This window comes from Papio anubis, chromosome 15 (genome assembly GCF_008728515.1).
Source record: "Papio anubis isolate 15944 chromosome 15, Panubis1.0, whole genome shotgun sequence".
In the NCBI taxonomy this organism is placed as follows: Eukaryota; Metazoa; Chordata; class Mammalia; order Primates; family Cercopithecidae; genus Papio; species Papio anubis.
In genome coordinates, this window is record NC_044990.1 from 56,050,439 (window position 1) to 56,075,036 (window position 24,598).

Sequence of the window (24,598 nt, forward strand, 5' to 3'; positions counted from 1 at the left end):
CCGTTTTTGTCCTAATCAACTTAAAAACATGGTAAATTGCGCAGTGGCTCACGCCTGTAATCCCAGCACTTTGGGAGGCCGAGGCCGGCGGATCACGAGGTCAGGAGATAGAGACCATCCTGGCTAACATGGTGAAACCCCGTCTCTCCTAAAAATACAAAAAATTAGCAGGGCGTGGTGGCGGGCGCCTGTAGTCCCAGCTACTCAGGAGGCTGAGGCAGGAGAATGGCGTGAACTCAGGAGGCGGAGCTTGCCGTGAGCTGAGATCCGGCCACTGCACTCCAGCCTGGGCGACAGAGCGAGACTCCGTCTCAAAAATAAATAAATAAATAAATTGCATCGTCCCGCCGTAGAGACAACCAATGATGGGACCCAAATCAGCAGATCCTGTGCTCAAGGCTCTCTGGCCATGGGAGAGAGAATTCCTTGAAATACAGGAATGATCTCTTACCAGTATGAGATTTGTGTTCCATGCTGAGGATTTCCTTAAAAATTAATGAGAATTCCCCATGAGACAAAACATCACCCCAAACAATTTCCCAGATCTAAGTAGCCTAAAGAAAGGTCTTCATATGATAAAAAATTCTTCCTCCTTCTTCTTCCATCACGTATTCCCTCTCTTCTTATTGTCTACCACCCAAACAATTCCTAAAGTTGGGAAGTCATTTAAAAAATTATTCTCAGTTCATTGAAAAAAGAATGACATTTTTCTTTTATATAGAAAGAATTTTATCTAAGGCATATCATGTTAAGTAAATAAACAGGCATAATAAAATCACCAACTTGTAAATATATATTGTTACATGAATTTGAACATGAGTTAGATATAAAAGATACCAAGATATATATCTTCTCTCAGCAGATTTCCTATCTTACTTTGCATATTGGAATACGGTCCATTTTACAGTATGTGGCTATCAAACAGCTTATTTAGACTAGATCAGAGGTCAGCAACTTTTTCTTAAAGGGCTAATAGTAAATAGTTCTGGTTTCAGGGACCAAAATTGTCTCTGTTTTTAAGTATCTCTGCCAATAGTGTGAAAGCAGCCATAAGTACCTTGTGAACAAATGGGCGTGGCTGTGTTTCAATAAAACTTTATTTACAAAAGCAGGCTGCAAGTTGGATTTAGCTTGAGGTCCATAGTTTGCTGACCCCTAGACTACATAGTATTTTGTTTGAGCGGGTGAAGAGAGTCAAATCTGAATGTAGTTGAGGTGGAGTCTGAAATACAGCCTACTACCCTACTGCCCCTCTGATTTGGCATATATTAATACAAATTTAGTTTTACTATTGAGGGTCAGACACTAAATCCAGAAACCATATAATTACATTACAGATTAAGATTCAGTGAAAGACAGTTGCCTTTTCCCTCTCCCAAGATGACTTAGTTTCTAAAGGTGAAGATGGCCTGATTATTCATGACTTTTCCTTTATAATGTTTGAGGCTGTATTTTGGTAGCCACATGCTGCCATGTATTGCATTTGGTTGTGTGTCTATTTATTTTACTTGGTAGTGAGATTTTTTGAGTTCAGAGGACCTTTTGCTAGCTGTGTAGTCTTGGACAAATTGCCTAACCTCCTTTATACCTCGGCTTTTTTATATGTAATATCAGGATTGTAAGAGTTAATTTCTTCATGAGTTACTACAAAAATTAAACATGATCATGCTTGTAAAACACTTAGTGTTCACGTGCTTATTACACATTATCTATTAGTATTATTATTACTCTTAACAATTTTCTCTTTATTGTTAATTTCCCATAGCACTACTCAATATGAAGAAGATAGCAAATAAATTTTCCTGGGAGGTTGAATCTTATGAAATTACTGACATTCAACTATTTTTGACCAACAAAATGGCAATTTTAAACAGTTCAATGTAATAGAATATAATAATTTACATGGAAGAATACGCACATGATGAAATGAACCTATAGATTAGTCTTAAGGATTAATTAAGATATAAGTCTTTCCAATTATTTTCTCTCCAGGATATATAACATATCATCCAATAATAAAGTATATCAAATTAGGCTTCCTATTCAGGTCTTTGGTGTTAGGGTTGGTATCATTACTGTGATAACAGCAGCATCTCTGTAGAGCGATGAATGCCTATTTGAGTGTTTAGAATAGAAACATAAATTATATAAACTGATGCCTCGCTCGCTCTAATTTAGCTTTGCATGAAGTGTGATTCTGAAGTGATTTAATATCTTGGGGTAGTGTGAATATTACATATTTATATTATATATATTACCTACATAGAATCAGAAAATGACTTTTTTTTCTTTTTTTTCTTTTTCTTTTTTTTTTTTTTTTACAAAAAATCTCAGCTTCTGTTTGTTGTGGAAGAAGGGGAGCAAGGAACATATGGATATAATGAATAATTTTATATTTTCTCTCGCTCATTATAACCTCCAGAAAATATTCTAAATGGTCTAATTCTGCCACACAGATAACGTATGTAAAATAAAGAGTTTAGGAATAATTCTGCTTTGAGGTTGACTTGAAAGAAACAAGAATAAAACCAAATTAAATTATCATATACACAAATGTATGCAAGAAATGAATTCATAGTAGCTACCTGCTTTTACATAAGGCTAAAAATTTAAGTATAGATGAAGTTTTAAATTAGCAACAATCATTTGGTTAATATTAAGGCTGAAAAAATATACACATTATTGGATTTTAGTTGACCTAGTCAGCTACTGAAACTTAACATTTTTTTAGGAACCAAGACTTGGACAATCTTATCAAAGTGATCCCTTCAGCAAACAAAAGGTAAGCTTATTAAGATTATTGAAGACTTCTTAGCAAGTCTCCAATTTATGCCCCAAAATAAGATTAATTATTAACTAAAGACATTTTGAAAGGGGACATGAAAAAAAATGAGAACAAGTTGATGTATAATAACGCTGGATAGATTTTTTTTTATCTATTATTGCTTTCATTAATTTCATTATATTATTGTTGAAGATGATAATATTAAAGGTAATTCTGTAATTACTACTTTAGAAGTTCCTTTGACACAGTAATAGCATAACTAAATTATAATCATAAATTCATAGTAAATTACAAGTTCATAAAACTGAACAAATCAGTAAATATTGGCTTTCTATTCTCTCACAAACCCAGAGATTAATATTTAAATGACTGGCAAGAAAACTGACAACATAATATTCTTATGTTTGATTAAAATATTTTTTGCATGACATTGAATTTACTTCTGTTCTTGAGAAATTAAGACCCATTATACACTGGACAAAAGTTACTAAAAGCATGGCAGAGAAACCCCAAACTATCACTCATTGAATTACTGTGAAGATAATGTAGGTGAAAAGCATTGTATGGATGTGAGGGATTGTTATGAACATGAGACAGAGGGAGGATGTTGGGGAAAGGAGTGTGGAGTTTGAGGTCCAGTTCCTGTGGTTGGAATTTTGGTTCACCCTCAGCCATTTCTTAGGTATCTGGCCCCAGGGAATGCCTTAATCCCTCTGAAGTGCAATATCTTTGTTTATAAAGGCAGTGGGGGTGGGGGTAGGGGTGGTAATGTTGATGTCACTGAGTTGTTTTGAGGATTAAAAAAATGGTAACTAATATATATAAATTGGAAACTCAGTAAACTCATGACTTTTTATACTAGGATTCTGTTGAATGATTTACGCCTGTCGAAACAAAAAAAAAGAAATGCCGGTATGAAATTTGCCAATTTCCTCTAATTTTGTTTTCGCAGTGAACAAGGTCTTGATGAACACATTAATGTCAGCCCCAAAGTTGTCAAAAACACTGATGGGTAAGAGATGGATGTGAGTTTTGTTATGTTTCTCGTTAAGTAAACCCAAAATTAATAGAAATGATTTAGAATTATTCTATGGGCAAATTGAATGCAAATCTCAAAATATCATCACAGGTGGAAACCTAGATGTCTCAATATTTGTTAATTGCAAGAAAGAGAGGCAGCTGGAAACAATGTATGGCGGTGCTTTCTCTTCTCTAAGCCTCCAGTAAAGGAATTGAACAGAGCAGTTGAAGAAATGGGCAGGAAGGAACATAGGTAGTCTAGGAGCTGTTGATGTTTTGTTTTGTATGGTATTGAAATTAATACTTTTGTCTTTGAAATTGATGAGAATTTATTAATGGTAGTTAATTTTTTTGAAAAAAGACCTAGACACTTCATTAGACTAATCATTAGCAATATCATTCACCTCATTTTAGAGTTTTCTGGTAGTCAGTGGAAATTTTATGAGGTTCATTATTCTTGGGAGGTTTACTGCGCTCAGCAAGGTAATGGACCTAAAGTTTAATAATTCTTCTTGAAGTAATGTCAGTAAGATAATGAAATTCACTTTTTGTCTATAGTTAATTGAAGACAATATCATTACACATTACTGTTTTATATATAAATATATCTTAAGAACGGTTTCATGATTTCCCCTTTTAAGTTCTGTTGGTACGTATACAAATTGTAAAATTTTGGAGATGGAGGGAAGGAACCTTAGGATATCTTGGCCCAGTCATTTGAATAATTTTGAAAACCAGTGTTCCAGATGAATCTACTCATTTTGCAGAAGAGGAAATTAAGACTCAGAAAGGTTAAGTGATTTGAGCAGGCCACAGAAAAAATTAGTGGAAGACTGATAGTAGTTCTATCATCTCTTAGGCAGTGAATAATTACTGAGCACCTACTGGGTTCACAGCTTACAACCAGGTATCATTACTTGTACATTAGGTATAATTATAGGTTGTGGAAGCCAAAAAGAGAATTCAGTAGGCATATTCAATCTTATTAACAGCAGGCAATTAACATAGATTAAAGCTAATTATGTACCAGGGGCACAGAAATGCTACACCAAGACAATAATAGGTTGTCAGTTTAATATATTACATTTTGGAGCACTCATGTACTGCTTGCTGAATATAGAATATATTGTCAATGAGTTGCATTCTTAAAAAGGAGAGATACTGAAGAGCTAATTAATAAACACAGAGGCAGTAAAATTCGTATTCATGGAGTCCTAGGAGGAGATGTTTGGAGATGGACAGAGCCTTGGAGATTATCCAATCCAACCTCCTCATTTACAGATGAGAATACTGAGACCAGGGGCGAAAATCTCACAGTCATCTGTGAGATCTTCTAACTCCTAGCCCAACTCCTCCTAGTCTTTACATCACAGCACACAGACTTTGATCTTAAATTACATAAAAATTAATTAAGCACCTTGGGAAATAGCAGAGGCTGTAAAGATAGGAATGTTGCTCTTGCTGTGGGATGACCAGGAGGTGTTTTTTACTGTTCTTACAGGGTCACTTGAAAGATTGCTTCATAGATTAAAATGGCACAAATGTGCAAATGATTGCAAAACACTTTACAGCTTTTAAACTGCATGAAAGTAATAATAACCTAAATATCCTAATGTATCCTTTACTACATTCTTAAAGCTAAATAAATAAAAACAGTAACTTGAGAGAAAAAAATGTTACATTTTCCTGGATAAAATTTAGACATCTTGCTTTGCAGGATCTAGGGCCTGAAAAAAATCTACATATTTGTTGTTTTCAAAAATTGCATGATGCTATCAATCAAGGCAATTCCAGACTGTTCCTGAGATTTTTGTTTTATTAACACATGGTGTTGTCTTTATAGGAGTGGTGGTAGAATATAGCATATATTTATGTTTTCTGAGCTAGTGTTTCTCAAATGTGGGTTGCAATCCATTAAAGGGTCTTGTAATTAATTTAGTGAATGGCAATCAGCATTTTTCTCTTAATAAAATAGAATGAACTGAACAGAAAATATGAGAGTTCTTATGTAGTAAGAATATTATTTCATAAAATGTATGTCTTTGTGTGTGTGTGTGTGTGTGTGTGTGTGTGTGTGTGTGTGTGTGGCTGTCGGTAAAAGACAGTTTTAGGCTGTGATGTAAAATGTATTTCTTGTTGGGCTTTATGTAACAGTGGTTAGTATATAATTGTTCTAGATTATTAGGTAAATTAAATTTTTGTGCTCAGTAGGACAGTGAAAATGGAAGTTCTAGTGGATTTTTGGTTTTTTTTTTAATGTTACTCTTAATTTTGCTGACACATAAATATTATCTGTAGTTACACTAACCAATATTGTGATTAATTGTATATTTTTTTAAAATTGTGGCTTTTGAACATACTGTCCACTCTACAAAGTTGTATTCTTTGTATTTTATAATAATATGTGAAATTAACCTCATTTTAAAGACTGTTGTCTTTCTGACACAGTTTAGTTTTGTGACAGATTTTGTCATCAGTTTACACAAGGAAATTATGTTGTGGATAGTTTTCATATGTCAATCATTCTTTTAATAGTATTCATAGATATCAATTTATTATGTTCAATTGAGAACATTATCACAGAATAAAGCTCAAAATAGGGAAAATTCAGTTAGAGCCTTTCCATAGGCTATGGAGAGGTGAGAACCATGAAGAATAAATCAAACTAAATGAAGCCTTGAACATTCTATGGAAAGGTTGAAGGCTGGGGAAGAAAATGCAGACCTTTTCTCAGACGTTCTGATGATTCATCTCTAAATGACGCTCTTTTGGTCCCTGACCTTGCATCCTTTTTTTTTTTTTTTTTTTTTTTTGAGGAATAAATTGTATTTTATTTTTATATAAGGAAAATGCACTGTTGCAGGGAGAGGTACATGTAGATTGTTTCCCAGATGGTACTGGAAGCAGGTGTTGTCAGTTCTGCAATCTCTTGCCATGATAACTGCCATGTATGTCTCTGAATAAGTATTAAAATGGGTTTAGAGGAACACTTTGAAATTGATGGATTGCTGGAACTCTCTTTGCTAAGCCTTATATTAACAATAATCCCCATTTTAGAGTTTATTTTTTTAATTGATATCCTTAGTTGATTAACCTGATTTTAAAAATAAGGATATTAAAATCAGTTGGTATCTTCATAATGTTAATACATTCAAGAATGAACAATTGTCAGTTACCAAATGTTTGCTATGGTGACTTAACCAGCATGCCCTTGTAGATAGGCTCTGTCAATAAAATGTATGAAATTAGAGTAAGTTTTCTTCTGATAAAGCGTAATTCTTCATCCCCTAAATTGTTTAGAAAACATATTTCATGGTTAGTCAATACTAAAACAATGTCTTATACTATTATCCTTTCCATTTCCAATTACCTTAAACCTATGATTATCTCTAATCCAAGTTGCTTTAATATTTTTTCCACTTAAAGAAAACAAGATCTTGATAAACTCATCAAAGTGAATCCTGAAATTTTCACAAACAACCAAAGGTAATAAAACTATGTTGTTTTAATGTGCTTTGGTCAGAAAGAATATTAAGTTTTATTATTACTTCAAGCAGATTTATAACCTTAATGATATTACCAAAAGAACTTCATAATTAACCTGCTCTCTTTTTATTGTTTGATTTAAAGAAACCAAGATCTTGCTAACCTCATCAAAGTAAATCCTGCAGTAATCAGAAACAATCAGAGGTAATCAAATAGAAGCAGTCAATTCATGTTTTTATTTGTCTGTTGCCCCTGGATGAAGTACATTTATAATGTTGCTTTATTGACCTAGCACAACCCCAAAACCTATTACTAATCTGAACTTTTTTCTCTCCCTCTTTTAAGCAGCCAAGACTTGGACAATCTTATCAAAGTGAAACCTTCAGCTCTTAGAAACACTAATCGGTAAATGACCTTGACTATCTTGACATGTTTACAAGTTTCTAGGGTAGGAAATTCTTCCTCCCTCCTTGCCTCCCTGCTTCCCTCCCTTCCTCTCTTCCTCCCTTTTTTCTTTCTTTCCTTCCTTCCTTCCATTTCATTCTATCACCCAGGTGGGGGCACAGTAGCACAATCGTAGCTCACTGCAGCATCAAAATCCTGAGTTCAGGTGGTCCTCCTGCCACAGCCTCCTGAGTAACTGGCAGCAAATTTAAAAAAATTTTTTTAGAGATGGGGTCTTACTAGTTGCCTAGGGTGGTCTCAAATTTCTGGGCTCAGGCAATCCTGCCTCAGCCTCGTAAATTGCTGGGATTACAGGCATCAGCCACTCCTTCCTATCCTTTTTTTGTTTTCTTCTTTTCTCCTTTCTTCCTTCCTGCCTTTCTTTTGAAGACTTTTAGTTTTCTTTGGTGTGTTAAATGAGGATACATTTACGATCCATCCCGTGTGACTCCTGTCAACAAGGAAACATATCACACTCTTCTGGAATCAATTGCACTATTTTGGAATTAGTTCTGGGCTTCTTATTTGCACTAAAACAACTTAGTGTTTATTGTCTACAGAAAATAGAGTTTTAGGACTGAAATGAAAGAAATGAATACAATTAAATAAGGAAAAAAGATATTTTGAAGAAGTTGAACCAAACTAATGGTTTCTGTGGATGTCTGTAAAACATTAGAATGCATGTCTGTAGAACATTGGAAAGAATATTCATGGTCTTCAAAATCCTAGATCCACAGCTAGTGTGGGCCCACAAAATATTACAGATTTTAACCATAAACTTCCATTTTACATTCTTACAATATCTTATAATTTGTTATTTGATATATTTCACATAAACTGCTTTATTAACCTGTAATAAAGTAATAGACAATGCAAAAGAGTGCACTGTATCAGAAGTCCAAATAAATGGCTCTACTGACCTGAAATTGTATTATAATAAATACATTGCTGGAAATAGTAGTCCAATATTCTAAAATGACAAAAAGAAATTAACATATGATAAAGTACTTTGAACCCATTAGGAGAAACAGGAAAGTGGAATTCATGATTGGCCTAACTCTTACATCTCCTAGTTTGTTTTCTATCTGAGTATCATATTTTGTTCTTGCTGTTTTGAGCACCTAGGATATGACTGGCAGTTCACATACATTTAATCTTCACAACAATCCCATGAGAAATCTATTCCTGCACCCTATTTTGTAGAAGAAGAAACTAGAGCTCAAAGGTACTAAATAACCTTTTCAAGAAAGAAAATACACCCTGGACTTAAACTCAGGGACTTCTGATGTCACTACCTAGAGGGAAAACAAAAGATCTGTGGTAAAATCAGCTCAGACTCTCTTGTTCTTTCCATTCTTCATATTCCCTATGATCCTCTGCTGCTCATACACAGTTAAAGGACAATGATCAGATATATTTATTCTGGAGGATTATTGTAAAAATGACAGGGAGGAAAGAAAACCTTGCTGCATGTGGAGTTTCTAATAACTGAAATAACAGTGGACTCTGCTGCTGAGAATTGTACGGAAATATCTTTGCGAAGTAGAACCCTTTCTTTATAGTGGCATTTGTTGGGTGGATTTTTCTTTTTATCAGTAACAGTTTTAGGAAGTTCCCAATCATGTTGAAAGTGGTTACGTTTAATAACCACGTTATGTAATAACTGACAGTGAAAAACGTAGTCTCTGACTTTCTCTCCCACATCTCCTCCCTCCACCTCTTTCCTCCCTCAGTCCCTCTGACAATTGTGCTTTATTGACAACGGTAACTTTCTCAGAAGGGTTTTTTGCCTGTTGTTTTATTAGAGGAGGCCAATTTGGTAAAAAGGTAGTTTATATTTCAGCAACTCCTAATCAAATATCCATAGAAAGAGGACATTTTCCGTATACAGATATGATTACTATAAAAAAAATTAAAAAATATTGGCTATCGTGTTGTTTTAAGATGGTGGCTTGATTCACAAATCTAACCTAACCTATGTCTAATTATTCTTTAGTAGTATGACAGATATGATGAGAATCAGCTGGGATGTTCAAGAATCATCACAAAGCAGACGAACAGGAAAGACTGAACTATCTATTTGAAAAAAGCGACTTCATTCAATTGGTTCAGCCACCCGTATCTATAATCTATCCATTCTGCCCTCTATGAAGGAGAGTATTTTAAAAGTGCCTCTCAGTAGGAAGAACAGTCACAAGGCACTGTTACATCAATTCAATGTGACATAAGCACTGATTATTTAATAGTGTAACAGCCGTGAATCAGAGTTCTTTCATCTGACTTTGCTGACATTTCCAGCAGCTGTATATTTAATTCATAGTTAGGGGCTGAATAAACTACTGCCATTGATCAGAATGTAAGCAGGCATCCTTGAACTTCTTCTAGGAAAAAATACAGATGTGCACAAAATTTTCATTTAGTCAGTAAGAATTTGCATGACTTTTGGTAGTAACAGTTTCACATTTTCATTAACCAGTATCAAAGAGAGATATTCAGTTATCTGTAGCCTGTAAACTGTTGTTAGACTGATTATTAAAACGCTAAATATCTGCTCCTGAATGAATATTTGAAAAGCATCTAGTGACACCACCGTCTCTACAGTTAGAAAAGGCATCCTTCATCTAAAGTAGAAAAAAAATACTCTTAACTGTTTGTGGCATTATACTTCCATCTTCTTAAGGATTTCCTATTTGTTAAGACATCCCCAAGTTTTTAGTATTCCAAAAAGAGAAGAGTTCCTTCCTAACTACCTATTGCATATTTTTCATATTTCTGTTAACATAAACTTGGGGACAACCTTGACTCTTTCTGGTGTTTCATTCCCCATAATCAATCAATCAATCACTTTGGATGCATCACCTAATCTCAGGGAGTGGTCCAAGACAGTTCATCATACCCACTGGTTCTGCAGTCCAGATTATTGTTCAGCCTCCTAACTTGCCCCTCTGCTGCCAATCTCCCCTTCTGCCCTTCAATCCATTTGCCACCCTGTAGAGTGGTTTTCCTAAGACACAAATCTGATCATGTCATTCTGATTAAACTCCTTCTGTGGCTCCCCATTGCTATTGCATAATGGCCATGATCCTCCTTAACCTGGTCTCCAAGCCCACCATGATCTGGCATCTATGGGCTTTCCCACTCCAGTCTATTATCATTCTCCACCCAAAAGCAAACCCCACCCACACACACCCTCTAAGTTGCATACTCCTCACTCCTCCTTCATCGCTATTGCTTGGCTAACTTCTACCTATCCTTTAGGTATCCGCTTAGGTGTCTCTCACTCAGGCTCTGGGAAGCCCTTCTAACCCACCACGTCTGCATCAGATGCTTCTTCTAGATGTTCTCGATCTGTCTTTTCTGTCCCATAATGTTGGTCTCTTCAAGAGAGTTATTATTTAATCATCCCTTTTTGACTATAAGGTCTTTAAGGGTAACTACTGGGTCTGCCTTGTTTATTTCTTTACCCATAGTGCATAATGCAATGCCTGGCACATGTTAGGTATTTAGCAAATATTGAATTAAAGGATAAATCTCAACCTCATCAGTGCCTTGTGATAGTCCACTTAGAGAAAGTCTAGCCTTCCAGCTGTGACATTCTGAGCCCCTATGAGTGAAATCAAATGAAAAGAATCAGATTTCTTGTGACTGGTCTCCTTGCTTGAGCCAATGACTATCTTTTGCTCATGACATAATCTCAATAAACTATAGTGAATTGGAGCCACTGAAATTCTTGGTCACATCTTATATTTAAAATACCTGAATTGCCTAACTGCTCTATGGAGCTGTTAATTTCTTTAAGACTCCCTCACTGAAAAGAATTATAAAAATATGTAAAAATATAAAGAATTGGGCCTATTTTGCTATGTCAATAAGTTAAGGAATTATACCAGTTCTCTCACTGTATTCCTTTTGAACTAACGCCTAATGCCTAAGATTTAGTTCCTGGCATAAAAGGAATACCATAGTACATTTTTTATATGAAGACTTTTAATTTTGTAAATATGTTTGATACTCTACAAAAGCAATTTAAATGAGCTGTATGGTGAGAAACATATTGCTGCCTATTAATAAATACCTCCCACACCCACATGAGAAAGGAAGAACAGTTAGGAGTGGGCTAATAACTTTCTCATATGCAGAGCTTCTCCTAGGAAAAGTTGTATAGTAAAAGACGTAATTCCTGGGTCTCCAGAATCTCTTATTTTTTTTCCTTCACCTGCTTTGTAAGACAGTTTATAGTTTTTGATGTGGTAGTAGAAAATAAATGACATTATTATAACATGGATAAATTACTCAAAAATTGTCCTGTGGCTTTATGTCATAGATAACTCGTATTTCTCCCCAAATATTCTGAAATCTACATTTAAAAAACATTATTAGGCCAGGTACCTGTAATCCCAGTACTTTGGGAGGCTGAGGTGAGGTGATGGCTTGAGGCCAGGAGTTTGAGACCAGCTTGGACAGCATGCTGAGACCCTGTCTCTACAAAAATAAAAAAAATTTAGCTGGGTGTGATGGCATGCACCTGTAGTCCCAGTTACTTGGGAAGCTAAGACAGGAAGATTGCTTGAGCCAAGGAGTTCGAGGCTGCAGTGAGCTATGACAGCACCATTACACTCGAGCCTGGGAGACAGAGCTGGACCCCAGTCTCTAAATAACAAACAAAAAACATTATTAGTTGCAATAGTCAGTAACAATTTGCTCTTCAACAATTTTCTGTAACTACAGAAAGTTGGTGATTTTCTTAGAATTAATTCCACCTGTCCATCAATGTATATACTATTTTAAGGTCTGCCTGCCTTCTATGCCACTGCCATGAAAGGGGATTGGAATCAAGCCTCTGCTTAACCCTGCAGCATTTGGTTGCATTTCTATAAAAATCTATTTTTCACACTTGACTCACAGTTCTTCATCTTATACCACAGTGTAAAAGTCACCATGCAATTGATGTGGTCTTAATTAAAGAACAAAAATTTATTTTTATCGCCTTTAACTTGGAAAGCTTATGAGCAGTCTGTGCTTCTTTTACTGGATCTTCAAATGTAGCTGATGGCATCAATCAGAGTGAATAGCCAAAGTAAATACACATTTTGTACTTTTCTTCATCGGGAACTTTCTATTTTGCATTAAATATTGGTATAGATTATTCAGAGTAAAATATTGGCTGCTCTGAGTGCAGTGGTGTTTACTACTAACTGCTCACACCAGTTATAGATTTCTTTGTTCCTTTTCCACTTCCACTGCTTCACTTGACTAGCCTTAAATAAATAAATATTACTCTACCAAACCTGATATGTGGTAGTGTTTAATAAAATAAGAAAAATGTTATGAAACAAATAATAATATAGTTTACTTGGTGATTTGCAACTGTATTTCCTCTTTGGAAATGTGTTTCTTTGAAGGCATGCATAGGTTGCAATTTTGAGTTATCTGTCCGTAGTTGTTGGATTTTTAAGATTCTGGCTTCTTCTCCTTTCTCAGATCCAAACCCATTCTTTCTCCCTCTCATGAAAACTAAGGTACAAAAGAGGTTGAGCAGTATGTGGGCAGTATCTATAGCAGCCAGGAGTTCAAAGCCAGGAGGAGTTGAGGATGTCCATCATAAGGCTGAGAAAATACATGTAATCACATTGTGAGGGTAGAAGCAAACCTGTATTTATTTGTTAGGGCTGCATAACAAACTACCACAGACTGGGTGGCTTAAAGACAAATATTTGTTGTTTCACAGTTCTGGAGGGCAGAAGTCCAAGATCAAGCTGTCAGCAGGGTTGGTTCCTTCCACAGGGCTGGCTCCTTCTCAGGCCAAAAGAGAAATATCTGTGCCAGGCCTCTCTCCTTGACTTGTAGAAAACTGTCTTCACTTTTTTTTTTTTTTTTTTTTTTGAAACGGAGTCTAGCCCTGTCGCCCACACTGGAGTGCAATGGTGCGATTTCGACTCACTGCAACCTCCGCCTCCCCCGTTCACACAATTCACCTGCCTCAGCCACCTATGTAGCTGGGATTATAGGCACCTGCCACCACGCTCAACTAATTTTTGTATTTTTAGTAGAGACGGGGTTTCACCATGTTGGTGAGGCTGGTCTGGAACCCCTGACCTCATGATCCACCCGCCTGAGCTTCCCAAAGTGCTGGGATTACAGGCGTGAGCCGCTGCGCCCAGCCAGAAAACTGTCTTCACTTTATGTCTTCACTTTGTCTTCCCTCTGTGTGTATCTGAGTCCAAATTTCATCTTAGAGACACTATTTGTAACTTGATTAAATCACCTCTGAGGACACTTATCTCTAAATAAGGTCACGTTCCGAGGTATTGGGGGTTAGGACTTCAACATATGAATTTGGGGGAGTATATAATTCAACCCAGAACAAGCTCCAAAGATAATGAAACAAAGCCAGGACTAGGAGCTGTGCAAAAAAGAAATAAATATAACATGTGCATTCAGGGGTGAAGCAAGGCAGGTGCTGGGTGATGGACAGAGATAGAGGTGAAATGACCATAACTGGCTTTACTGGTCTTTTTTCCACATGAATTTGGTGGATACTATGTCCCTAGATATGGACAGACCAGACAATCTTAAAGGTTCATGGTCTAGGCTAATACTTTCCCTTGGGGTTCCTTTAATATCTTTTCTCAGAGCTGGGTAAGGTTGTAAGAGGCTTCCCCAAAAAAGAAAAGATAATTTAAATTAATAATTTAAATTGATTCCACAAATGGAATTAATTTGTGGAATTAAATTAAATTATGGAGCAGCTACTATGTGCAAGGCCATATTAGGCCACAATAATATGACCCTACTCTCAAGTTGTAATGAAAGCCACCAGTTTCCCTGTAAAACTAGCACTCAGTTCCTCCAGCATTAGCACTGGAGGGGGAATCACTTTGAGAAACAAAGTTCTAATTGCCCAAGATTCACACCTCCTAATAATCTTCCACTATTTACCACTGCCCACCATCCCAATTTGACATTTTTAGGAAACTGAATCATGGAATACCATGATACTCCCTTTAATTTTATTCCACTATCCCCAAATATTTAGTAAAGTATTACTTAAAACATTAAGGGGAAGATCTCTTAATGGCTAAGGTTGTTAAAATAGTTTAGTGGCCCCTTATGCCAAGAAGATGGCTCTAGTAATTAGTGGAGACCATCAAGGATTAGGCAAATCCAAAGACTCTAGTGACTATTTCTCAGTTTGCAGGATTTAGGGTAGTAGATTATCTTACTCAGTTCTTGCAGTTACGTAGAAGAATTCAGTTTTGAATTTTACATTGTTCGGACTGCAGAGCCAATAATTTGATACTTCCGAGCTACTTCTGAAACCTAGTACTTTTTACCTACATTAATTGGCATAATTCCACTGTAACTCACTTAAAAAGTAATTTACCCTATTTTCTACAGTTTCAAAAGTATGCAGTTAGTGTTTTAAATGTGAGGCTTAAGTATCGCTAGGGAATGCTGCCGAATTTGCATATTATACCAATATTGACAGCTTGGATGTTATGTAAAAAGAGTGTTAAATCTCACCCCACGTAAACATGAGAACATTTTACCGTATTTTGCATCTTTATCAATATTTGTGAGTGAGAATCTATGTACTGATTCCATGTATAATCTTATCTGAACCCACTATTTAGGACTATGAGAGGGGAGATTTTTAAAAAACAGAGTTAATTCCAAAGATGTGACAATTTAGGACAGAAATAAAATGTGAAAGTGGCCTCTCAAAATGTGGAATCAATAGTGCCAACTGCAGGATCACTGCACTTCTATTTTTTTTTTATGCTTTTTCAATTCACCCACAACTGTAGTCACTGCGTGTGTATTAGTCTGTTCTCATGCTGCTAATAAAGACATATCTGAGACTGGGTAATTTATAAATAAAAAGTGGTTTAATGGACTCACAGTGTCACATGGCTGGGGAGGTCTCACAATCATGGTGGAAGGCGAAGGAGGAGCAAAGGCATGTCTTACGTGGTGGTAGGCAAGAGAGCTTGTTTAGGGGAACTCCCATTTAAAAAACCATCAGATCTCTTAGGACTTGTTCGCTACCACAAGACCAGTGTGGAGACAACCACTCCCATGATTCAATTATCTACACCTGGCTCCACCCTTCACACATAGGGATTATTACAATTCAAGGTGAGATTTGGGTGGGGACACAACCAAACCATATCATTGTGCCATGAGTTTTATTTACATTAACTTACTCGTTCTCACCACAATTGTGTGAGTTTGGACATTAGTGTCCTTCTTTACAAAATGATATGGTTTGGCTCTGTGTCCCCACCCAAATATTATCTCAGATTATAATCTCCACATCTCCACATGTCAAGGGAGGAACCTAGTGGGAGGTGATTGGATCATGAGGACAGTTCCCCCCATGCTGTTCTCATGAGAGTCAGTGAGTTTCCATGAGATCTGATGGTTTAAAAGTAGTTTTGGTTCCCCCGTCTCTCTCTCTTGCCGCCTTATGAGGAAGTTGCTTCTCTTTCATCTTCTGCCGTGATTGTAAGTTTCCTAGAGCCTCCCCAACCATATGGAACTGTAAGTCAATTAAGCCTCTTTTCTTCATAAATTACCTAGTCTCAGGTAGTTCTTTATAGCAGCGTGAAAACAGACTAATATGCAACATGAAGTTTAGAATGGTTGGCTAACTTGCTCACAGAAGTAAGGAAAAAACTGGGCCTCATTGTTTGGACTTCTAAACAGTGTTCCTACCCTATGACAAAGACTTTTCATAACTCATGAAAAAAGAAAATAAAAAGAACTATCAATGTTATACCTAATATATAAATAACATACCAGAGGATCCTGTGTCTCATGAAAGGGTGTCAAATCATTAATGCAGCCCAAGATATAAGAATCAAATCACCCCATTTATCCCCCACATAATGAATTATTTATTCAAATTTTGAGTTGATTTCCCTTGTTTCTGTGATCCCCAAAGCCTAAATAAAGTCTCTGGGTAAACATCTAAGAATTGATTTCAGGTGGGCAGATGGCATCATCTCAAATCTTGACTCTTCCGAAAATTAGTTAATTGGCCTTGGAAAACTGACTTTGCCTTTCTGAGATCCAGATACTGTTCTGCAGGACTTTTGTGAGATCTGAATGAGATAATCCATGTGAAAACACAGTTAGTACTTCATGACACAGAGATAATACTCATTAAATGTTAGCTGAAAAGAAGTTGATTAATGGGTAGAAATATGCAGTTTGATAAAAGAAATAAGACGTAGTATTAGATCAGTAGGATGACTATAGTTTACAATTATTGATTATGCATTTCCAAATAACTAGATGAGAAAATGTTGAATGATTCTAGCATAAAGAAAAGATAAATATTTAAGGTGATAGATAGCCCAAGTGCACTGATTTGATCTTTACAAATTATATGAATGTATTAAATCATCACACGTACCCCGAAACTATGTACATCTATTATACATCAATGAAAAAAGAAAAATGAACTGAATGTGAATAAAAATTATTGATTTCTTTTCAGATCAGATTCCCCAAACCTTCCAAAAAGTTAGTTCTTTATTTCTCTTTCACAATGTAATCCATACTTCCATGTTCGATCCATGAGTTGTATGGATCAAATAGCTCAATGTCAGATATTCAATCTCCCATAGCCTGATAAGTCACAAATGACTGTGTCTAAGATTATGTGCTGATTTTTAGATGTTTCAGTATTTTCTTATTTCCTGTCATTATGTTGTAACTAAATCATATATACATGTATATATAAATAACATATTTTTTTTCCTTAGAGACCAGAACTTGGAAAAATTAATTGAAGTAAATTCTCATGTTTCTGAAAACAAGAATGTAAGGTAAAGCTTATTACAATTCACTTTTTTCTTATGAATTCCATATGCATCTGCATATATTGTATAGCCTTAGAAGATGAGATATATAATATTATACATTATATAATATATAATTTGGATAGTGTGTGTGTATATATATATAATCCAAATACAAAAATTTATGTGGTGCTTAATAGCTAATAGTGAAAAAATTAACATAATTCTAATTCTGTAGAATTTCTGACTCAGGGCCTGCTGTTCTATTGCTTAGTATAAATGGCATCATGGAAATTCAAAGCTCTTTGGGGCTGTGAAGATTTATTTTTACTTACTGTTGCTTGGTAAGCTCTCAGCAGTGCAGAAAGCACTCTGGGAATCTCTTCCCTGGATGCCTAGTGCTAAAAGAATGCATGAATTTATCACAGCCACAAAACAGGAGCTAATTTTGAAATTTCTTTACACCATAGGGTATAATAGCTTTAAAACTGTGACACCTTATTGGCCATTACAAGAAAGGTTAGGACAGGAGCTATACTTCATTTTAGTCACAGACTGTATACTTTAGGAAAAATTAACTTTTCCATGTTTAGCAATTCTTACCCCTATATATGAGGGAATACTAAACACAATAGCTTACTATTTTCAGCTTCATAAGGTGCAGTTGCCTTTTGTATTAATTTTTTTATGTAAAGAAATGATATTGTTGATTTCATCTGCAGAGAATGGAAAAGCTAGCAACAGAGCTGGCTCGCTTTTCTTTTTCATATTGTCTATAAAAGATTCCTGAATTCCACAGGTAGATAGTTTCTTTCCATTCCTTTAATTCCCCAAATCATCTTCTTCCTTCTGTTTGTGACCTTGAGAAAGTCTTTGAGAGAATGAAGGAGGATAAATTTTCAGTAGAATCTGCTTATCCTGGAAATACATGAATTCTTTTGGGAATAGGACTGGGCTTACACTTAAACTAATCTCATTCAGATATTATTTGAAAGTGATTGGGGTAAAAAAAATTACAAGTAAATTATTAAGTATAATTAAGGAATTTCCCATTTAATTTAAGAAGTGTTCCAGTTCCATTGGACTTGTTAATGAAATGGGATTTTATCAGAGGGATTAATGAGGAAATGGAATTTCATGGAAGTTCAAGAGCAGGAATGGTGGCTTTGCCAGGCCTCAGAAAGATCTCACTTGGAATATTGTTCATTCTTGACCTGAAGAAGTTTGGAACCCTTGGACATAAACTAGAGTTCTTTGTCACTAATGCAACTCAGCTAGTCACTGAGTATTGGATTTTGTCCATCTTTTTCCTGTCCTTCCCTGTACCTATTGGCTTCCTTATTCTCTGCTCATCTTCTGTTTGATAACCAAAATTTTGTGTTGCCTCTCAGTTTTGGCTTCTTTGTAACTTCAGCTTATTCTACCTCTTCAGGTACTTTAATGAATCAAATTAAAAATCTAAATAAGCATCCCAGGAAAATCTGCTAAACTGAGACGTGATTCATTTTATGAATGTATTCACTTTACATCATAATTGGATGCGCAAGCAAATATATGTTTTCTAATTAGATTCGTTAAGAAGGTAGGAGCCAAGGAGAAAGTTCCAGTTTGCCCTCTGAAGCTTTGCTGAAAAATCAACTCCCAAAAGGCAGAGTAATTAGAGAAAAGGCATATAAATTTATTTAACCTGTGATGGGAGCCTTCAGAATGAAGACCCAAAGATATATGGGAAATTGCTCATTTAATACTTAGGTTCAATAAAGTACAGAGAGCCATGAAGAAATATGATTGGACAAAAAGTATATGACCTAATGGCAACAGACTGAATGGGGAAAGCAAGCAAGGCCTGTGTCCCTGGATTCTTCTTAACCTCTTGAGCATGCATTCCTTCCTTCTGGGCATGGGGCAGAATCATTCTGGAATGGGGGTCTTATGACCTACAGTCAAACAAGGGATGTCAGATAATTTCTTTACGGCCAGTTTTTACGTAGAAAGAAAGGTGAAGGGATAGGTAGAGTAATAATTTCAGGTTTTATGGCTGGCTTTGGGGAAAAGGGGTTTTGGTTTGTATGACTTGCCTTGGGGAAGAGGGATTCTAGTTTCTTTGGCTATCCTTGCGGGAGAATGAGACTGAGATAGGTGGGCAGGAGAAGGTCAAGGAAAAACTTTTGTTTCTGAGGCTACTTCTGAGGCTTTAGTTTTGTTTTTGTTTTTTTTTCTGAGACTCAACAGGAATAAGTTTAAGTATTTTTATTTCAATTCTAAATGATAAAGTCTTTCCCTAAACTAAATGGTTTGTGACTGTGAGTGAAATTAATTTCATAGAGCCATTTCACAGATTTTAAGGACTGTAATACTTTTCAAATCATATAATGATAAGGTGGTCAGACAATTTTATTTATCTATTCATCACCTGATGGCATTTGGATTGTTTCAATATTGGGTTTTAATTCACTATTGTGAATAATGTTGCTATGAACATTCGTATATGAGTTTTTGTGTGAAAATGTGTTTTTATTTCTCTTAGGTATATACCACGTATGAAATTGATGGACTATAGAGTAATTCTATATTTAACCATTTGAGGAACTGCTAGACTGTTTTCAAAGCAGCCATATCATTTTATATTCTCATATGCAGTGTATGAGGGTTTTAGGTAAATTTTCAAGGTGAATTTCCACTGCAGGGAACATTTTCTCAAGTGTAAATCCATTTGGAATTCTATAAGATTCAATACAATATTTGGGTTTGTATTTGTAGAGTCATTGCTTAATTAAGAAACAAAACTGTGACCATTGATTGGAAATTACAATTCAGCATTTTGTTTCAATGGAGGATAACTTCCTAACAATTAAGCCGTCAAGTGACATATGCTATGAGTCATGAGTTCTCCTTTACAAGGATTATTCAAGGCATTTGAGAGGAATAATTTGGCAGAGATTCTTCTATTACACTGGTTCGCAAACTTTTGGGTACATCTGAATCACTCGCTATTCCAGGGACTACACTTTGAGAATCAATGCTCTTTTGAGTAAGATGTTGGACTTCCCAACCTCTAAGGCGGTGATTCTCAACCTTGACTGTATAAGGGACTCACTGGAAAGCTTTAAAGGTTCCCAGTGACCAAGCTGTACCCCAAACCAGTTAAATTAAAATATCTGGATATGGGGCCCAGTAGCATTTTAAAAGGCACTATGGGCTGTTTTGTTGGTTGCCAAAGTGTTGTCTCCCCAACTCTATTCCTATGGTTCTAAATAACAAAAAATTAGTCTTACAACTTAATTGTCATTAAGATAACATTTCTGTCATAAAATCTATCACTATCCCATGAAAAACAAAGACTTGGCAGACTATCACAGACCCTAGGCAGCCAAAGAGACATGATGGATATGTAGATATGGTATCCTGGATTGTATTCTGAAACAGAAAAAAGTCACCAATGGAAAAACCAGTGAAACATGAATAGAATCTGTAGTTTAGTTCATAGTATGGTACAAATATTAATTCTGTAGGTTTGACAACTCTGTTATAATTACATAAGATATTAACCTTAAGGGAATCTGGGTGAAGGTGTACAGGGATTCTCCATGTTATCTTTGCAATTTTTCTGTACATTTAAAGTTACTCCAAAATAATGGTTTATTTGCTTAAATTATCATCCTCAAAGTCTATATGAGGAGCAAAATCCATCAAAGAGTTTGTTGTACCACATTACAAACCTAGCATTTGGTTTTTGTTCACAGTTATAAAAATTAAATATTCCACGAAGTCATTGTCATTAATCACATTATAAACACAACTGGGAAAAGATACCAGTATTAGTCAGCATGGCTGCCTTAACAAAATACCACAGACTGGGTGGCTTAGACAATGGACATTTATTTTTTCACAGCTCTGGAGGCTAGAAGCCCAAGGGCAAGATCCTATCAGGATTGGTTTTGGTGAGGCCTCTCTTCTTGGCTTGCAGATGGCCACCTTCTCACTGTGTACTCTCATGGCCTTTCCTCTGTACACAGAAGAAAAGACATCTCTGGTAGCTCTTCCTCTTCTTATGAGGATTCCAGTTCTATGGAACCACAGATGACCTTTATTACCTCCTTATTAACCCTGTCTCCAAATATAGTCATGTTGAAGGTTAGGGCTTAAACATATAAATTTTGGGGGAATACATCTCAGTCCATAACAGTACTGTTGGCAAATCACTTATCTCTCCTGTTTGTGGATTTTGCAAACTGGTGATTGTTGATATTCTTTATATATATATATATGTGTGTGTGTGTATATATATATATACACACACACACACTTTAAGTTCTAGGGTACCTGTGCACAACATGCAGCTTTGTTACATATGTATACATGTGCCATGTTGGTGTACTGTATCCATTAACTCGTCATTTACATGAGGTATATCTCCTAATGCTATCCCTCCCCCTCCCCCCACTCCACGACAGGCCCCAGTGTGTGATGTTCCCCTTCCTGTGTCCAAGTGTTCCCATTGTTCAATTCCCACCTATGAGTGAGAACATGCGGTGTTTGGTTTTTTGTCCTTGCGATAGTTTGCTGAGAATGATGGTTTCTAGCTGCATCCATGTCCCTACAAAGGACACAAACTCATCCTTTTTTATGACTGCATAGTATTCCATGGTGTATATGTGCCACATTTTCTTAATCTAGTCTGTCACTGATGGACATTTGGGTTGATTCCAAGTCTTTGCTATTGTGAATAGTGCTGCAATAAACATACGTGTGCATGTATCTTTATAGCAACATGATTTATAATCCTTTGGGTATATACCCAGTAATGGGATGGCTGGGTCAAATGGTATTTCTAGTTCTAGATCTTTGAGGAATCGCCACACTGTCTTCCACAATGGTTGAACTAGTTTACAGTCCCACTATCAGTGTAAAACAGACTTTAAACCAACAAAGTTCAAAAGAGACAAAGAAGGCCATTACATAATGATAAAGAGATCAATTCAACAAGAAGAGCTAACTATCCTAAATACATATGCACCCAATACAGAAGCACCCAGATTCATAAAGCAAGTCCTTAGAGACCTCCAAAGAGACTTAGACTTCCACACAATAATGATGGGAGACTTTAACACCCCACTGTCAACATTAGACATATCAACGAGACAGAAAGTTAAAAAGGATATCCAGGAATTGAACTCAGCTCCGCACCAAGCGGACCTAATAGATACCTACAGAACTTTCCACCCTGAATCAACAGAGTATGCGTTCTTCTCAGCAGCACATCACACTTATTCCAAAATTGACCACATAGTTGGAAGTAAAGCACTCCTCAGCATATGTAAAATAATAGAAATTATAACAAACTGTCTCTGAGACCACAGTGCAATCAAACTAGAACTCAGGATTAAGAAACTCAATCAAAACCGCTCAACTACATGGAAACTGAACAACCTGCTTCTGAATGACTACTGGGTAAATAACGAAATGAAGGCAGAAATAAAGATGTTCTTTGAAACCAATGAGAACAAAGACACAACATACCAGAATCTCTGGGACACATTTAAAGCAGTGTGTAGAGGGAAATTTATAGCACTAAATGCCTACAAGAGAAAGCAGGAAAGATCTAAAATTAATATTCTATTGCTGAGGACAATACAAATGCATTTCAAACTCATAGATAATCTTTGTCCTTTGAAGCTCTCTACTTGTTAAAGTTGGGTTTTGTATTGTATATTATATGATCTGAACATTTTCAAACGATTCTTAGCTAGGTTTATGATTCTTGGGATGACATACTCTAGTAATCATGTTAGAAAACCTAATAATATTAATTCCACCTTCTCATCACTTAGTAAAATTTTAACTTACGTGGATATTTTGTGAAACATCTGCCTTAAAACCAGATGGTTTTCTGTATGCCAGAGATAATATGTAAACAAATGCTTTCCTCTTCTTTAAGAGCTATCTGGAAATCAGCCTGTTTGAGAATGATAAGGCTTGATTAAGACCTAAACTCTCATTTAGGTTTTCATATCTCTTCTATGTCAGAGTTTATTAACATGGAGGAGCAAAAGGAGCTAAAATTTTCTCTATTTTTGCATTAAGAATCTCCTCTCTTCCATAGGAAAAAGCACATATGCCTACATTTTGTTGAGTATCATGACATTTTTAGATTAGCAGAAATCTAGGACAGAGTTCTTCTGCCATCTTCAAGATATTGCCTTCCATTAAAAACAAAATGAAGACTGGAATTTCTCAAAGCAACCCCTGGATCATTTTCATTCAATTGATAAATTCTTAGATATATTATACATGGGAAGCTTTCTATAATGGCATTGCTGGTGTGAAAATGTTACAGAAACCAATTTCAGATGATTTCTGTCCTTGATAAAAAGAGCAATGTTAGGCCGGGCACGGTGGCTCACGCCTGTAATCCCAGCACTTTGGGAGGCCGAGAGGGGCGGATCACGAGGTCAGGAGATGGAGACCATCCTGGCTAACACGGTGAAACCCCATCTCTATTAAAAATACAAAAAAAAAAAAAAAAAAAAAAAAAAATTAGCCGGGTGCGGTGGCGGGCGCCTGTAGTCCCAGCTACACGGGAGGCTGAGGCAGGAGAATGGCAGGAACCCAGGAGGCGGAGCTTGCAGTGAGCCAAGATCAGGGCACTGCACTCCAGCTTGGGCCACAGAGCGAGACTCCGTCTCGGAAAAAAGAAAAAAAGAGCAATGTTAGCTAATGTGGCACATACCTACAGATTGTTCTTAAAGGTAAGGCAGAGGTTTCCGTAGAGGGAGTAAAATAGTACATGCATTCTATTTGTGTTATCTGTGCAGAAGCCAGGCAAACACAAAAAGATTCACATTGTAAAATAATGTTAATTGAGAAGAATTTTAATAACACAAAAAACTTCTAGTGACCTTGATTTGAAGTGCCAAATACTTGTGTTTGCTTTATCAGGCTAGATGCCCAAGTCAACGAGTTCACCAATCCTCTGCACAACCAGTCCACAAGAATTGCTTCCCATTCTTATGAAGCCAGGAACAATCTCAGGTACCGTGGCCAACTGAAGAAT

General features: G+C 36.1%; 1 protein-coding gene across 11 annotated transcripts in view; it reads left to right on the forward strand.

Annotated features, from left to right (window-relative positions):
• The window catches only part of SCEL (sciellin), a 112,870-nt gene that overhangs the window by 75,358 nt on the left and 12,914 nt on the right, over window positions 1-24,598 (forward strand). For 7 of the 11 annotated variants that reach the window (XM_009192045.4, XM_017951337.3, XM_017951338.3 and 4 more), the window contains 7 exons: window positions 2,732-2,782; window positions 3,738-3,797; window positions 7,232-7,291; window positions 7,436-7,495; window positions 7,637-7,696; window positions 17,509-17,571; window positions 24,484-24,576. In XM_009192045.4, coding sequence (XP_009190309.1) covers window positions 2,732-2,782; window positions 3,738-3,797; window positions 7,232-7,291; window positions 7,436-7,495; window positions 7,637-7,696; window positions 17,509-17,571; window positions 24,484-24,576 — 447 coding nt within the window. The remainder of the gene's footprint in view (window positions 1-2,731; window positions 2,783-3,737; window positions 3,798-7,231; window positions 7,292-7,435; window positions 7,496-7,636; window positions 7,697-17,508; window positions 17,572-24,483; window positions 24,577-24,598) is intronic. The other 4 variants (XM_017951339.3, XM_009192041.4, XM_009192046.4 and 1 more) reach the window with 3 other exon arrangements.